This window comes from Aspergillus bombycis (genome assembly GCF_001792695.1).
Source record: "Aspergillus bombycis strain NRRL26010 chromosome Unknown contig00002, whole genome shotgun sequence".
Taxonomy (NCBI): domain Eukaryota; kingdom Fungi; phylum Ascomycota; class Eurotiomycetes; order Eurotiales; family Aspergillaceae; genus Aspergillus; species Aspergillus bombycis.
In genome coordinates, this window is record NW_019170004.1 from 261,536 (window position 1) to 278,513 (window position 16,978).

Here is a 16,978-nt window from a genome sequence, read left to right on the forward strand (position 1 = left end):
AGAAAATCTCCATTGTAGTTGATTGAATACAATACACTGACATCATCTGTTCATGGTGGAGAGAAGTGCTCAAGCGCACTAAGACTGCTCCCAGTTTCTATTAAAAACCAGCTAATGTAGGAAGAATATCGTGTGTTCAAGCCAGGACTCTTACACAGTCGACAGCATGCTACCAGCTCACGAGCCATTGCACTGGGGCTTTCCCCATGACGCCAATCTATGGTCCCTTGCGGCGAGAATGATAGTGTACCTAGATATTATGAACAGACAGATGAGGCCAATGAAAAGCGGAATGACGTTAGACCTAACCCTCCAGAGCAAGAGTCGATGTCATATATACCTCCTATATAGATCAATCCATCTTGGTTGGTTATGAGAGCGATCTATGATCCGTCCATGTGGCCGCAAATGGCATTTTCATATCACTAGACCGGTAAGCTTTCCCATCAAAATCTTCTACTTCCTTAGAACCAGTAAACAGATCCAGAATCTCCTTCTACCTCCTGTTTTACTTTCAGGCAGATGATAAGGCTCGCCGGATATAGATCTCGGAGCCAGCGGGAATGGGAAGAATCGAGATAGCAGTGGCCCTTAGCCATTCAGGGAGCCTTGTCTCAATTGAAACATGCTTTTATTGATATCGCGAATTGACAAGGAATGACTGCCACTCGGTATGTGATCCACGGTTCCCCTCGAGCATGAGGTCAGATATGACCTCACCAACCGCACCGCACGAATGAGAACAATCGACAATGGAAACCGAAGCTTCGACTTGGAGCAAAGCTAACGCTTATCGAGAAAGCTATTATCCTGTCGGGATCTAGATCGATCGGCCGCCCATGACGAAAGATATAAAGTCTGACAGTCCGCTGGGGTGGCTTGAGCAAAGAGTAGCATAACACAACAACACACTGCAATTTGCTTCAAGAAAGACATTTCATAACCCCAAGGCAAGATGGTCAAGAATCTTGTAAGAGGCAATTGTTGGTCGATACTATCGCGTTATTAATCAGGTCCCTAGACATTCGACATCCGTTACGACAACGAGCTAGCCCACGACTACTATGGAGATGGGGAAAAGTTGACTAATCGGTGCGGATGCCAGAGGCTTTACTCCATTCATTCATACAGGCTGATATCCATGAGCAGTCTGCAGCAGATTTATCACGACAAGAACCTTCAATTCCCCAATCAGTTCGATTCCACTTCCACTTACCCTCCGATTCACTTCATGTCGTATGTGCCTCGTGATCCAGACTAGGCGCAGAACTAACTGTAGTAGGGTGGAGGCCTCGGACGATGCCAATGTTGAGGATCTGAGGAGCGTGAATGTTCCTCCTGGCTTGAATGTTGAAATCATAGACTTCGAGGACTAAGCTTTGGGAGCTTTTGGACTTCTGCACATGGGATTTGGGGCTTGGTTTTGGGCGTATGGTTTGGTTATTTATTGGGTACTCTATAAGTCTGTGTTTTCCACGTACGGTAATAGGCCCGTAGGAATGCATGGGAATGAGAAACACTTGTACACACATTGCGATGAATGATGTGCTATATGCCATATCAACTGCATACTTCTACATCTCCAAGCAGAAAAGGAAAAGGCTCCTTGGATTGGTGCGACTAGAATATTCTCAGGGTGTGCCAATCTTTTGAAGAGATGGCAGTATGAGGGACTCAACCTCTTTCTATTCCTCCCTTCTTAGCATTACCCTACCGTTGCTAAGAGAGAATTACATGATGGGTTCCAGATAGCCCTTCTCAGTAGAGTGCATCCAACAGATGTGGGGGTAGACACCAACGTATATGCCAGCTCTCTTAGCATAGAAATCCTTGTATTTCTTCATTCGTGTATGTGACGTCGACAACGATACCTCTTGAGATATAGATGACTAGGCGGGCGAGAAAGAGAACGTCTTCCTGGTCGCTTTAGTGTCGTTCGGGGCCGTCATCGCAGTCTTTTCGCTTTATCTCCATGGTTCATCTCTCCAACCGAGTATGCGCAAAGGCGCATATTTAAGCTGTTTGAGCAGAAGACATAACGAAGTATAGAATTCTCTTGGATGGTAGCAACGACTGGGGAGCTTTGGTTCAGTGGTAAACCCGTGTATTTGTGTAAATTAGGTGACATCATATGTCTCTTGCCAGAAAGGATAGGCTATCCATCGTTGAAGCTGCTTGACGGGATTTGGTGCCAGTCGCTATGTGTGCTATTCCACTGTAACGGAGTAGAGGTCGCAAGTGCAATATATGTCCTTCGTCGACGCTACTGGGGCTTCATCCTCTAGTAACTTTTCATCCGCAGAGAGAAAAGGAAAATCAAAAGTTAAGAAAGCCATCCAGTGCCGATAGCATGTTCATGGTCTAGAACAGGGTCTAAAACGATAGAATGTAATGCAAATCTTTGGAAAACCCTTGCTCAGACGCAGGCTATCGGCTCTATACCACCACCAGACGAGACATCCGCTCTCCACCTACGTCAAAAAAAAACATGCGAGTTTCACCAGAAGAAGCCCCACTAGCCAGTTTAGGTTCTACTATCTACTCCTTCTGCTGTAGGCAAAGAAGTCCCGCAGCGTAGCATCGATCAATGTGGGGAGGTAACCGTGACAAGTGGTGAGGTCATCGTGTACGTAAACTCGACGATCTCGTACAGCCCAAAAGAACAACGGAAGGAAGGGGGGTTCAAACTCGATAGACTCAAGCTTTTGTTGGTCCCCAGATTGTTGACTCCCCCCCAGACCAAAAAAATCATCCATATAGTCCGACCGGGCCGATCATCTCATCCCTTGCATAGATCCCGTCAGCGGCACTGACGATCACCACCATGGTCCACCTATCCAGAGTGAAAAGGGGCAAGCAGGCCCACAAGCCTCAGCAGGAGCAAGACCAAGGCGAAGGCGCGGCGGATCCGTATGTGTATGGAACTCATTATGCCACCGAGGAGCTGCCGGAGCATGTCATGTCCGAGCGGGAGATGCCCGCCGATGTTGCTCTCCGCTTGATCAAGGATGAATTGAGCTTGGATGGAAACCCTCTGCTCAAGTGCGCTTTTCTTTTTCCTTCTCATGCTTGGATCTTGATCTGATGGCATTCTAGTCTGGCGAGTTTCGTCACCACTTATATGGTAGGTGCTTTTTGTTGGTTTTGCGTGCGACTGACCCTGATGTATGCTAAAATCGGAACAGGAAGATGAAGCGCAAACCCTCATGACCGAGGCGATGAGCAAGAACTTCATCGATTTCGAAGATACCCGCAGACTGCGCACATCCAGAACCGCTGCATTAATATGATCGCGAATTTACTGAACGCGCCCGTCACCGCAGAGAATGGGGACCAGGATTGCCTCGGGACGTCCACGATCGGATCATCGGAAGCCATTATGCTGGCGACCCTGGCCATGAAGAAACGCTGGCAGAACCGGCGCAAGGCCGAGGGGAAAGACTGGACGCGTCCGAATATCGTCATGAACAGTGCGGTGCAGGTGTGTTGGGAAAAGGCAGCGAGATACTTTGACGTCGAGGAGAAGTACGTCTATTGCACCGATACGCGATACGTGATAGATCCGAAGGCCGCAGTGGACATGGTGGACGAGAATACAATCGGTATCTGTGCCATCATGGGCACGACCTACACGGGACAGTACGAAGACGTCAAGGCGATCAATGACTTGCTCAAAGCGAAGAAGATCGACTGCCCGATTCACGTCGACGCAGCGAGTGGCGGCTTTGTGGCGCCGTTTGTCAGACCAGAGCTGGAGTGGGATTTCCGACTGGAGAAAGTCGTGTCGATTAATGTCTCTGGACACAAATATGGATTGGTAGGTTTTGGCATGATCCTACGCGCTATGCTTAGCTCTATGCTAACTGACTGGCTGACCAGGTCTACCCCGGCGTCGGTTGGGTCTTCTGGCGCTCTCCTGAATATCTACCCGAAGAGCTCATCTTCAACGTGAACTATCTCGGCTCCAACCAGGCCACCTTTACGTTGAACTTTTCCAAGGGTGCCTCCCATGTTATCGGCCAATACTACCAACTGATCCGACTAGGCAAGCATGGATATCGGTCGATCATGCAAAACCTGACGAAGATATCGGATTACTTCGCAGACGAGGTCAAGAAGCTCGGATTCTTGATCATGAGCGATGGCCACGGTCGCGGCCTACCCCTCGTGGCGTTCAGAATGAAGCCCGACGACGACCGACTGTATGATGAATTTGCGTTGGCGCATGTTCTTCGCCAACGCGGATGGGTCATTCCGGCATATACAATGGCTCCGCATAGCAACCAGTTGAAGATGATGCGTGTGGTCCTGCGAGAGGACTTTACCATGCATCGGTGTAATATACTGATTGAGGACATCAAGGCCGCGTTGAAGTCATTGCAAGAGATGGATGCCGAGATGATCCAGAAGTACACACTGTATGTTGTCGACCCGGCCAATACGGAGTACCGGCTAACAAGAACAGGCATCTTAAGGCGCACAGCGACAGGAAACTACCGCAGCAGCATGCACATTACAAGCACGAAAAGCACTCGTTGCAGGGTAAGACTGGCAAGACGCACAGTGTATGTTGAGTTTCCGTCCGGACGTTGGGCTCTGTCCAAAAATGTCTCTGTCAGAAAACCTTCGCTGCTGTCATTTTCTCGTAATTACATATCAGATTAGCCAGATTAGCCAATACAAACGTTAATACCTCGAGAACAGTTGATGCACTGTAAATGCCAGAGACAGTAGTATTACACCCGCCCCTAGAACCAGCAGGGAAGAAGTAGGAAGCGACATCCAAAGCAACAGCATGACAGTTGGTCAAGTGGGAATGAAACACAAGGGCTGTGACTGACAGGTAATGCGAGTGCGATGTGATTTGCGACAAGAGATACGGTCATCTTCGAACTTCATGTTCTAGTGCGCATATGAATCCTAGGGCTTTGGGCATCATGCCAGAACCACGAGATCATGCCACCTCGTCGTTCATTAGTGAATGGCTGGCCTAGGAATAAGGGAAGCAATGTCCCTTTCGTGGTATCTATCCACATAAGTCATGCTCTGCTCCTTTTGATCGCCTAACCCAAACCCGCACCTTCAGTGGAGCCAAGGTGACAAATTTCCCAACCAAATGTGACCAGTACATATGTCGAGACCGGCGTTCGCATGTCCAGTATGCATTGGTCCAATCAATGGACTCGTGCCTGTCCACGTCAAGAGCCAAAGTCTACCGGCTGCATATTGCGTGAACTTTAACCTGTTTGGAGAACTCAATTGACGGCCGGCAGCGCATGGCAGTCTACGGTCAGAGAACCCCCCCATCAAATGTCGGTAAGCCATATGCCCAGGCTTTTCTTGATGCCTAGAAAGGTATATTGGTGGTGGTGCATTGGCCGTGGCCAATTCACTCTGACTATCCCAAAACGATGGTTGTCGATGTGCACTGGTGGTGGCGCGTTGCCGAGAAAATTTAACCCCCGTTTTATGCCCAGTCATCGACACAGTGGATTTATAATTGCAAGTAGAATTGGGTTATACGGACATGGCCGTCTCTTGTTCATCATCAAATCCTATGTTTGAAGGCATTCTACGACGTTAGGTCACGGGCCACCCGTGAGAGCATGGTTGCTTTTTCTCAGAATGCAAGAGAATCTTCGCTGAGCCCACGAACCATCGGAGGCATCCTATGCGGAAATTGGTGGGTATCGGTCTGGGGGATTGTCGGCTAGATAACAATGCACGGTATAATAGTTGCAACTGCTGTTCCCTATTCGGTCAACCCGAAAAGACACCATTATATGATGTATCAGGTCCGTCTCGTATGACGCCAGCCGAACAGCAATAGTTTACTTCCTAGAACAGTAAACATAAACCTTGGTCGTCAATAATAGCATCCGTGCTCCGCCGGCTGCCACGCTCCGGATCTTCGTAGCGTATTCTACAGAGTACATGAACTCCCATTTTGACGACGATCACCAAGCGGCTGCGCAAACGCCTGCGTCAACGACCCCAGAAAATTTCCTCTAGGGGATTTGGCTCGGATAGTCTCCGACACTACAGCTGATATACAATAGACCATGTGGGATATTGGCTCTTGACCGCTCCGTTATACAACTCACGCTGGCAATACTCATAAATATCAGACTTTGATGGTCGTATACAGCTATCCACCCGAACGCTATTGATGCTTCTTGATTAGTTTGTGATATATCGGAGACAGATCATATCCCGAGAACGATAGTTAACTGTTAGAGGGCATTATAAAGATGACCGTAGTAGCGGGCTTGTCGGATTGCGTTTATGCCTCCATTGAGTTCCGATCCGGGCGTCTGCTTTCCTGACATCATTTTGTATCCAGGAGATACGGGAAAATGCAGCTTTTCTTTTTAGTAGTCGTGTTGGCTACTGCCTGCCAGGTGCAGGCCAAGGCCGTATTTGCTCACTTTATGGTAAGCCTCTGCTGTTCCCTCCCAACTTCAAACTTTTTCTGATGTTTCTTGTAGCTAGGGAATAGTGATAACTACACCAAGGCCAACTGGGAACAAGACATTTCCGCGGCCAAGCAGGCACACATCGACGCTTTTGCGATCAACACAGGTTTTAGCCTCTCCATTCATCAAATGCTGAGCGATGCATTCGCAGCTGCGGATGAACTAGACTTTAAGCTATTCTTGTCCTTGGACTATTCGGGGGATGGACACTGGCCGCAGGACCAAGTAATAACGTACCTGAAAGACTTCACCAAGCTACCGGCTTACTTCAAAACCGACGACAACAAACCCCTTGTCTCGACCTTCGAGGGTGACCAGGCTGTTGGCGATTGGAAGAACATCAAGGATAAAGTAGACTGCTTCTTCATTCCGGAATGGTCTGGGTTGCGTCCGGAAAAGTCCATCTCCTATGAACAAGTCGACGGCCTGATGAGCTGGACTGCCTGGCCAAATGGCACGGACCCAATGACCACGGATACCGATCAAGAGTATATGGACGCCCTCAAGGGGAAGCCGTATATTATGCCTGTTTCGCCATGGTTCTACACCAATCTGGTTAGGTTCCACAAGAACTGGGTGTGGCAGGGGGATGATCTCTGGTACACACGCTGGCAACAGGTGCTCGAGCTGGAACCAGAGTACGTGGAAATTCTCACATGGAATGACTATGGCGAGTCGCACTACATTGGACCGATACACCAGAGCGGCCTCGCGGTCTTCGACTACGGGCAGGCGCCCTTCGACTATGCCCAAGGTATGCCCCATGACGGGTGGCGAGACTTCCTGCCGTACATTATCGACCTGTACAAGAATGGAGGAAAGGATGCTGAGATCGACGACGAGGGCCTCGTCAGTTGGTACCGAGTCAACCCCGCGTCTTCGTGTTCCTCGGGTAAGACGACGGGAAACACAGAGTCCCAAGCGCAACAGACGCTGGAACCGCAGGAGGTCCTGCAGGATAAGGTTTTCTTTTCCGCCCTGCTGGAGTCCGCTGCTGACATCTCGGTCACAATTGACGGGAAAAGTCGAGCGGCCAGCTGGACCAATACCCCGGACGGAGGGAAGGGCATTTACCACGGCAGCATCCCCATCAATAACCAGACCGGGGCTGTGGTCGTGACCCTGACCCGCGATAATGAGCTATTAGCCGAGATTGACGGCCATCCTATCACGTCGGACTGTGTCAAAAATATGACCAACTGGAACGCCTGGGTAGGAAATGCCACCTCGAGGGCTCCTAAACCTTCTTCGCCGTCGGGGTCGTCCAAGCACGAATCCTCGTCGAATCGACTACTCCTATCGGGGCTTGCCCCTGCGGCGGTGGCGTGGTCTCTTTTCTTTGTTCTGTTATAATGCCGGCGACGACGTGGAGTGAGGCATGAGATTCATGAGGTCGGCGACGGCGCTCTAGGAATGGGGTTTGGGGGAGAAAAAGTACTGGGATACCCAACGTCTGGTCTAGACCAAAGATAAACATAATGGATAATCTTTAATTTTCACTGGAATCACCCCGGCCAATCTCCCTTGGACGTATTCTGCAGTCTAGACTATAATCAGTAGGAAGAAACGACCCAGTGTGCGGGCCGTCGAACGGTCTATCCACTTGGCTGGGAGGCCCCAGGTAAGCGACGAACGTTCATCAATCATTGGAGAACGGGTTGCCATAGTGGACCATTGGACCAGTCTTCATTCAGAAGGGAATGCCTCCACCGGCTCCACTGATCCATACTTTGATCGATCTTTCAGACCCCGAAGGGGCGCACGGTCGTTTAACAGTCCAGAATTCAGTCTCCTCCATTGAGGAATGGCACTGTAGTATCCCATCACATTGTTTTCATTGGGTTAGACATGTTGCGTATTGGGGTGTTATTTGAGCAATGGTCGACGCGCTATGGTCCATGTTTACAGCGATGCATATGGGCTACACGTTCACAATCGAGTGTTCTTGCGACTTCAACACGAGATAGATATTACTTCGACTCTTACATGGGTTGTCAGACATTTTCGCTGAAAAGGAAGTGACTGGCACGGTGGGGCTATTGGCGAAAGCAACGGTGATAAAACCTCCAGACAATGCTTTCTGTCAGTGCCAAATAAACTTTCTGTGGCAGCTGTTCAAGAAAAGGCGAAGCTATCGAGCACAAATAGTAGGTGATAGCGAAAGACCGTTTACAGAGAGGCCGTGGAGAAACGAAGAAGGCACTGGGTAATGCCAATGTCAGAAAAGCCCCTGCTGGGGATTCCCCGATGCTGGCTACTGCCTCATCAGGAAGCTGCGCAACTCACACGGGGTATGCAAGATCTGCATGAGGTAAAGGCTATCCACAGATTATGAGGGGTGGCAGTCGAATGGCAGGCAGTGAGTGGGTGGTGAAGCCAAGTCTATGACACCACAACCAGCGTTCCGTTCGCCACACTGGCGGCCAACTCCGGTGGCCTGCAAACCCAGGCCAATCTGGGGAAACCCATGCAGCTGAGAAAGCTCGAATTAGGTTTCGTGGCTAAAATCCAGCCCTACTCTGACTTGGCTATCGTTCAGAGCCGATCGTAATTGGTGGCAATGGGCTGGAACGCTCCAGTCATGCCATAGAGGGAAGATAAGAAAGTCTAAGGATGATATCAAACTTTATTCCTTGGCTTTTGACATCTTGCACCCATGCATAACTTCTATAAATCCCCTGGATGTACCCCTGGCCCTCAGGGGAAAGCGGAATTGTCATCCTTCGTTATTCTCATAGACTAAGTAGAGGTAACTTCGTATCTACTGCTGCGCATACCCAAGAGTCAGTATGTCTGGGTCTCTCGAAACCCTCGCCAAACCCTCGGCCTTCTTTGTGCGCCAGGTCTCTCGCACAAGCACAAACGCTCGCATTCCTCCTATCGCTCGTCGATCTGCCTCGCCCCTCCCCTGTCGCATGGCCGTGTTATCGCGTGACAAGCTTGAACGAGAAGCGGCAGCCAAGAACCCCGACTTGCGTCGTTGTTTAGGCCATCAACGACTGCTTCGCCGCTCAATAGAAGCTGCCCAAGAGGATGCGCGGAAGGCCATGGCATCATTCAGGTTAGAAGAAAGCGACGAGGACGAAATCTTTGAAGAGGACTTTGAGGCCCCTCCTAGCCCTATGATTCGGGAGCAGATCACCAAGGCTGTCAAGGCCATGGTCAAGCGTCGTGCCGCCAGTCAAGCCCACGAGACCGACAATGGGAATGCCGCGGCGCCGCAACTGATGCGCGTGAGCTCCAAGAATGATAGCAGCTGTGACTTGTCGGCGCGACCACCCAATGCCTTCTACAAAACTCCATCAGTCACAACGAAACGTCGCAAACCTACTACCAGATTTACCCTTACCCGACTGTTGTGGTCGTCATCCAGCCAACCTGTGCAGACCATGGCTAGCTGACGTTCTCTGGCGGCCTTGTTGTATCTCGCAAAGATTCGTCAATCTTACGACCTCCTCATTCTAATGCCTGCAACACTACCTCTGCATTTACAACAGCGATGACAAGCCATCCTTGCGACCATAGACGTCCTTCTTCTACCATTTGCCCAAGTTCGAGCGCTTGCATGTCTATCAACTAGACGCTGGAGATAACCGAGTTCGGTTATGCTTCAACTGTGATTACACATTACGATTTCACGAAGATAAATGTATCACATTGACTTTCCTTCCTATGTACATATCTAAGCAGATTTCTCTGGTTGCGGTTCATGTATAGTTATCTTGGTGTTGAAGCTGGACTACAACCTTAGAATATATACTATGGGCCCAAATATCTGTTTCAAAAGAACTGGACTAAGCTTTGTAGCCGGCTTTTCTGCTCCGTATCATTGTAGAGAATCAACAAAAAAGCTGTACTGAACAGGAAAGGGAAAAGACAATATGTGTCTTGAAGAACGGCTTTCAGCACTGATTACTCACCTTCCCCAGATATCCACTACAGGGAACCAGTCCCCACGCTCGACCATATACCACATCTAAGTCTCGGTGCTCTCTCGCGAAGGCGGGGTCTTGGGATCGGATGAAGATCCCGACTCACGAATATTATACGTACAAATAGCTCCGAAATCGGCGGAACTCCAAGGGTCGATAACAAGGGAGGGGGCTTTCTTACCTAGGAAGGGAATGAGAGTGGCGCCGATGACAGGTTAAGTGGAGAAACCTGGCAGGCGTTTGTACTTAAATCGAGGTTTGGCCAAAGCCAATCTGGAAGATTGTTGGTCGTAGCCCTGCTTACTGTCTGCCGCCATGGGGGGTGATTCAGATCATGTTTTTCCAGGGCCTCTTCAAAGTATAGGGTAGCTGAATTTGCCATAAAGGAATCTTGGTGGAACTTGGATAGAAAGAATGTTATACCTTATAGTCCTTCGCCCCACTCCCACCAACTTCCTAAACGGGATGTATGACTACCAGTCACCATCGTCGGAGATATTATGTCTTATACGCCTTCGCAGTTCGCTAAAAGGAACTTTTTTCTTTCAAGGCACCTTACTATGTTGTTCATATTTATTAAAGAATGACAATTCATGCTTCTGATTGGTTCCAAGGGTGCAGATGAAGGCCATATCTTCGGTCACAAGCATGACCAATTGGCCTCTACCTGGACCTTCACAGGGAACACGCAGGTCTAGACAGTCCATGCCGATCTCGCATCATGTATTCGACGATCGCGTCTCTCTGTGGCCCTTGCAAACGAGATCGTCCATATATCTTCGACTGGGTCGTCATCCTTTGATCTGTGACCTATCCAAGCCTCTCCCCAGTACTTTCTTTCGGCGGCCATATTGATGTCAATACGGTTTGTACCATCCGTCTAAATGCGCGCTACCGCTACATGGCAGTCCTTGGGGTGGAATACACGTCCAGATGTACACATCGAACTCGCCGGTCAGACGGAGCACTGCCCAAATTCCTATACAACCGGTGATATAATTGAGGGGGCTGTCTCCATCGGCGTTGACTGCGAGACCAGCGTTGATGAGTTGGCTATCATATTTGAAGGTAACTCCACACTGCTCCCATCATACATGGCCTTTCATTCTTTCATTCTTCTTTTTCCTTTCGGTTTCCCCCCCCCCTTGCAACTTGTTCGTTTTTACTCTTCCGCCTCCACAAGATGGGTTGTCTTTTTCTGATCGTCACGACGTTAATGGAGGAGTTACAGGATTTTCGGAAACGCAACAATCGCAAGTCATAGCACTTCCAAGTCAAGCAAAGGCCTGCCATACCTTCCTTGAGCTTCACCAACCCATTGGAGATGCCGATTATCCGACCCGGCGTACGTTCCTGCCGGGCCGAATATACAGGTTTCCCTTCATTTTTGTGGTCCCGGAGCGGCTGCCTTCTCCTACGTGTGGTCACGCCAAGTGCAATATCCACGTCGGGCGTGCTCACACGTTGCTACCCCCGAGTTTAGGAGATCCCATGCTTGCCAGCGATGGCCGCTCTTTGCTTGATGATATGTCGTCTGAACTGTGCCGCATCTCTTATCGGATCCGAACTTCCCTGACGAGAAGATGTCTGCGCGACAGAACGGCGAAGGAAACATTGAGGGCAGTCGCGAAAAAAGTGCGAATCATTCCGGCGATGGAAGAAGAGCCACTATTGGCGGTACATAATGACGGGAACGATTATTGCATGCAAAATGTGAAGGATATCAAAACAGGCGTCGCCAGAACAAAGCGAGGTTCACTTGTGGTTATCGCGTCCCAGCCAAGTCCCCTTCAACTGTGTCCACCGGGTTCTCAATCCCCATCGAATGTCTGTACTACGGTGGCTACGGTTTATCTGCGATTTAACCCGGCCGGAGATGAGCCGCCCCCCAAGTTAGGGTCCTTGAGCAGTAAGCTCAGCGTTTCCACGTTTTACGCGATCACGCCGTGGGCCAACTTTCCAAGCCCGTCTTACGTCGACTCCCTCGGAAGGCACCACTACACCACATCCGTTTCGCTATCGTCACTATGCGTTTCATCAACCAAATGGACGAAGCATGGCGGTGTCCGAATGCCGGGGAAGAGCGCGTTGGTGGACTTGAGTCGGACCGAACCATTCCCTACGACCTCAGCTACAGAAGATAGAGGCACGTACTACACAGCTGCGGTGATTGTCCCCATCACACTGCCGCGGACGAAAGCATTTGTGCCCACCTTCCACTCATGTCTGATCGCACGGACATATGCGTTGGATCTGAGCATATGTTACCACACACCGAACGCCAGTCTGTTGACTCCATCCATATCTCTCCGCCTGCCAATCCAGGTCACTTCATTGCCGAGATCGCAGCCTCTCACGCAGCCTCCGCTCTATAGCGAGCTGCGTACGACCGAAATCGCGATGAGACAAGGCGAAAATTAGCCCACGATATGCCACCAGTGATCCAAGGTATCCCCACTCTCTCGTGCTCGGATGGAACGGTAGTAAATATCTTACGGAGTTCTTCTTCAGGACGAACGTGACTCTGTGAATATATGCAGGTTTGTACGCGATCTTATTCGCCACATGGAGGCCCAAGCATGTATAGATCATCAAGGAGAAAAGCCGAGGAAAAGAATGGAGGAAAGACAAGGAAAGAGCGCATCTGCATTCAGAATCTGAGCGAGTGACATTATTCGAGCGATGATTTCGGCGGCGATTGCTTTGTCCTGTTTCCCCGTGACGTGGATGAGCTTTACACCGCTTTTGCATGGCGTTGGACATGGCTTTCTGTGTACTTTTTCTTTTTATTTTCAGGTGAATTACACGAGTTTCCACAAGGCAAATAGGAGCAAATGACGTCTGGGATTGCATGTGAGAGACTGCCAACCCCTGGTGAGGGCGCATGATCTCGAGTTGGCAAAGTATATTTGGATGGTGTCGTGTTCGAGTCTCTTTGATCTGAGCGCCGGGGCATACCTAAGTACGACTAGTAGTGCTCGTAAGGACCTTTATGGCCCGTCGCAGGTTGTGGACGTCTACGCAATGGCAGGGGTGCAATTGTCAGTGATTGGGTCCCGGCCAACCACGAGCTGGGATTGGACGAAAACCCCCCGCCTCCCGCTCCGACAGTTTTTCCCCGACCACGGCTGGTGTCCAGGCTCGTGACATGCCGTTGTCTTGTCTGGCCTTGTCTGGTCTCGTCCTGACCAGTGCTGACAAGATATATCTCTCCCTTTCTCTCTCTCTCCCTCACACACACACTCTCTCTCTCCGCTCTTAGATTCCTTTGAATACTCATCTTTCTTCAGGTCCACTCAATTGTGCAGTAGGATGAGAGCCCGGGCGGGATATCTTGGAGAAGTACCTCGTCGTCAATACTCCACTTCTATATCCTGACAACCTACCCAGGATCATCTGACCGGCTTCCTCCCCGGATTTGAAGACCCACGTGGGTGATATTCTTGGCATCGCCTGTACCGTATCAGTCGTCTTACGATCTCTTTGTTGGTCGCCAACTGCTTTTCTCCCCTTTTCTTTTTTTTTTTTTGGATTCTCTTTCGCTGGACTCTCCATCCCATCTGATACCTTGACTTGGTTGTTCCGATCCCCTCTCCCCATTGATTGTGGTCGACAAGCCAGCCGCGAGAGGGATTAACTGTCGGCATTCCTGTGCCAGACCTCCTCCACCATGGCCGACGATGCGACTCGCGTAACCCCTCAAGGCGGCATCTTGGAAGGTGGGAATCCGTCGCAGTATGACAAGAAAAATCCCATCGTGATATTCATCATTCAGGTGAGCCAACTCTGCAGCGCCGGAGTCTTGAACTGCGATTGCCAACTAGCATTTAGGCTAGCATTATCATCATCTTGTGTCGGGCGCTGCACTGGCCGCTGTCCAAGATTCGCCAGCCTCGGGTCATTGCCGAAGTGATCGGCGGTGTCATACTGGGCCCATCGGTCATGGGCCGCATCCCAGGCTTTACAGAAGCCATTTTCCCGGAGGCTTCGATCCCCAATCTGAACCTGGTGGCAAACCTTGGTCTCATCCTGTTTCTGTTCCTCGTCGGCCTAGAAACCGACCTCCGCTTTTTGTTCAGCAATTGGCGCGTGGCGGCCAGCGTGTCGGCGGCGGGAATGATTCTGCCGTTCGGCTTTGGATGCGCCATCTCCTACGGCCTGTACAATACCTTTCGTGATGAGCCCGGTACGGTCCAGATTAACTTCGGCACCTATCTGCTCTTTATCGGTATTGCCATGGCTATCACCGTAGGTTCCACGCGTCATTTTTCGGAGCCCACTTACTAATCATCCCAGGCATTCCCCGTGCTATGTCGAATCCTCACGGAGTTGAAACTACTCGGCACCAACGTCGGTGTGATCGTGCTGTCGGCCGGTGTCGGCAACGACGTCGTGGGCTGGATTCTCCTCGCCCTCTGTGTCGCACTGGTGAACGCAGGGTCTGGACTAACAGCGCTGTGGGTTCTGCTCGTTTGTGTGGGATACGTGCTGTTTTTATTCTTTCTCTTCCGGCCGCTGTTCTTGCGTTTCCTCAACAAGACGGGAAGCCTCCAGAAAGGCCCTAGCCAATCGGTGGTAGCGGTGACCCTTCTGATCGCGTTGGCTTCCTCCTTCTTCACTCAAGTAATCGGAGTCCACGCGATCTTCGGTGGATTTCTCATCGGTCTCCTCTGTCCTCATGAGGGTGGGTTCGCCATCAAACTAACGGAGAAGATCGAAGATCTCGTGGCTGCTCTTTTCTTGCCTCTTTATTTTACCTTGTCTGGTCTTCAAACCAACCTGGGATTGCTTGATACTGGGACAGTATGGGGATACGTGGTCGCCGTGATCGCGATTGCATTTATTGCCAAGGTCGTTGGTGGCGCATTGGCGTCCAGACTTTGCGGCCTTCTCTGGCGGGAGAGCTTCTCTATCGGCGTGTTGATGAGTTGTAAAGGTCTTGTCGAGCTAATTGTCTTGGTGTGTTCTCCTCCTTCAGGGTGGCCTCGTCGATCTTTCGCTAACGCGATTTAGAATATCGGCCTACAAGCCAATATCCTCAGTACTCGTACCTTCACCATGTTCGTGGTCATGGCGCTCGTTACGACTTTCGTCACGACCCCGTTGACGACAGCTTTGTATCCGAAGTGGTACCAGGTCAAGGTTGACCGCTGGCGCCGTGGTGAGATCGACTGGAACGAAAACCCCATTCAATCCGATTCGCGCGGTAACAGCGTGGCGCTGGCCAAGGAAGAGCTTCAAGGCACGACTGTTCGACGACTGCTGGTTTACTTGCGGCTTGACGGTCTATCCAGCATTTGCACGTTAGCCGCCCTCCTGGGGCCCAGCCGTCTTGCTCAGCCTCCTCTCCCCAAGATGCATCCAGACAAGAGAAAGTCCCAAACAATGTCTCCAGAACCAGCGGCGGAAGAGTTGGCCCCCACGGAGGTCGAGGAAGCCCCTGCGCTCCAGGTGCATGGAGTTCGGTTGATGGAACTAACGGATCGTGATTCCAGTGTCATGAAAGTATCGGAAATCGAGGAATATACGCTATGGGATCCCGTGGTCAACACTTTTCGCGCATTTGGCCAGTGGCATGACATGTCGATCATGGCTGGTGTCTCCGTGGTGCCAGAGCATTCCTATGCTGACACAGTCGTGGGAATGGCGCGCGAGGAGTCTAGTGACCTTCTTCTCATTCCTTGGAGTGAGACTGGTGGCATGAGCGAGCATCAAACCGGACTCGGTATTGATGAAGCGAGCCGTTTCGCTAATGGCCCGTACACCGACTTCGTATCCAACGTGATGCGCCAGTCGTCATCCAGCGTTGGGGTTCTGATTGAACGGAGTATCTATAGCCGTCGTACTCGTAAATCTCTTTTCGCGAAACGATCGTTCAGCGCCATGAGTGTTCGCAGCTCCGTGTGGAACAGCGCGCCACCAGCAGCCGCACGCGCTCACCATATTGTTTTGCCTTTCCTTGGTGGAGACGATGATCGATTCGCGCTACGCTTCGTGATGCAACTCGCCCAGAATGACCAGGTTACCGCCACGATTATCCACATCGATGTGGCGCCGTCTCCACCTCAGGCTCCAGAGGTGCGCCAGAGTTTGCCAACTAGCACCACGCAGGACAAGTCTTCCAGTCAGGTGTCAAGCACCCTCCCAGGATCCGAATCAGATTCTATCTATTTCAGCGCCATGAAGGACTCCCTCTCGGAAGAGCTGACCTCTCGGATCGTCTTCAGACGTGTCAGCGCATCCAGGAGCAGCACCGACGCCGTGGGTGTCGCGGTGACTGCCGTCAAAGAAGAGATGGGTAAGGTCCCGCAAAAAGCCGGCAACATCGTTGTGGTGGGCCGACGCAACAACCGAGTGGATCTCAGTGACCCCTCTGCATCCTCGCAGGAAGAGGTTGGCGCCGAAGCCAGCCGGGTTCTGGGACCGGTTGCACAGGCAATGGTCCGTACAGAGAACCGCATCGTTGGTGATGTTCTTGTTCTGCAGGCTCGTACGGGTGCCGTGGGTGCCCGGTAGAGGCCTTTTGACATGAGCCGTATATATATATATACCCTAGATCCTCGATTTGTA

General features: G+C 50.8%; 6 protein-coding genes across 6 annotated transcripts; all 6 read left to right on the forward strand.

Annotated features, from left to right (window-relative positions):
- Positions 1–955: 955 nt before the first annotated feature.
- On the forward strand, positions 956–1,376 carry ABOM_000506 (uncharacterized protein; the record flags this gene model as incomplete). Its single annotated transcript, XM_022527636.1, has 4 exons — positions 956–970; positions 1,022–1,092; positions 1,150–1,236; positions 1,283–1,376. 4 exons carry the CDS (start codon positions 956–958, stop codon positions 1,374–1,376), a joined length of 267 nt encoding a protein of 88 aa, XP_022394672.1.
- Positions 1,377–2,794: 1,418 nt separating this feature from the next.
- Positions 2,795–4,574, forward strand: ABOM_000507 (glutamate decarboxylase; the record flags this gene model as incomplete). The annotated part of the gene is made up of 5 exons (XM_022527637.1): positions 2,795–3,042; positions 3,097–3,124; positions 3,257–3,817; positions 3,880–4,418; positions 4,466–4,574. Coding segments are annotated over 5 exons (1,485 nt in total), but the record flags the coding sequence as incomplete, so codon positions are not given.
- A 1,782-nt stretch (positions 4,575–6,356) lies between these two features.
- On the forward strand, positions 6,357–7,829 carry ABOM_000508 (glycoside hydrolase family 71 protein; the record flags this gene model as incomplete). The annotated part of the gene is made up of 2 exons (XM_022527638.1): positions 6,357–6,434; positions 6,489–7,829. The coding sequence occupies 2 exons, from the start codon at positions 6,357–6,359 to the stop codon at positions 7,827–7,829; spliced, it is 1,419 nt and encodes a 472-aa protein (XP_022394676.1).
- Positions 7,830–9,265: 1,436 nt separating this feature from the next.
- Positions 9,266–9,877, forward strand: ABOM_000509 (uncharacterized protein; the record flags this gene model as incomplete). Its single annotated transcript, XM_022527639.1, has 1 exon — positions 9,266–9,877. The coding sequence occupies one exon, from the start codon at positions 9,266–9,268 to the stop codon at positions 9,875–9,877; it is 612 nt and encodes a 203-aa protein (XP_022394677.1).
- Positions 9,878–11,292: 1,415 nt separating this feature from the next.
- Positions 11,293–12,829, forward strand: ABOM_000510 (arrestin (or S-antigen); the record flags this gene model as incomplete). The annotated part of the gene is made up of 2 exons (XM_022527640.1): positions 11,293–11,476; positions 11,640–12,829. The coding sequence occupies 2 exons, from the start codon at positions 11,293–11,295 to the stop codon at positions 12,827–12,829; spliced, it is 1,374 nt and encodes a 457-aa protein (XP_022394471.1).
- A 1,249-nt stretch (positions 12,830–14,078) lies between these two features.
- On the forward strand, positions 14,079–16,924 carry ABOM_000511 (Kha1p; the record flags this gene model as incomplete). The annotated part of the gene is made up of 4 exons (XM_022527641.1): positions 14,079–14,183; positions 14,240–14,656; positions 14,705–15,367; positions 15,422–16,924. The coding sequence occupies 4 exons, from the start codon at positions 14,079–14,081 to the stop codon at positions 16,922–16,924; spliced, it is 2,688 nt and encodes an 895-aa protein (XP_022394470.1).
- Between the last annotated feature and the right edge of the window lie 54 nt (positions 16,925–16,978).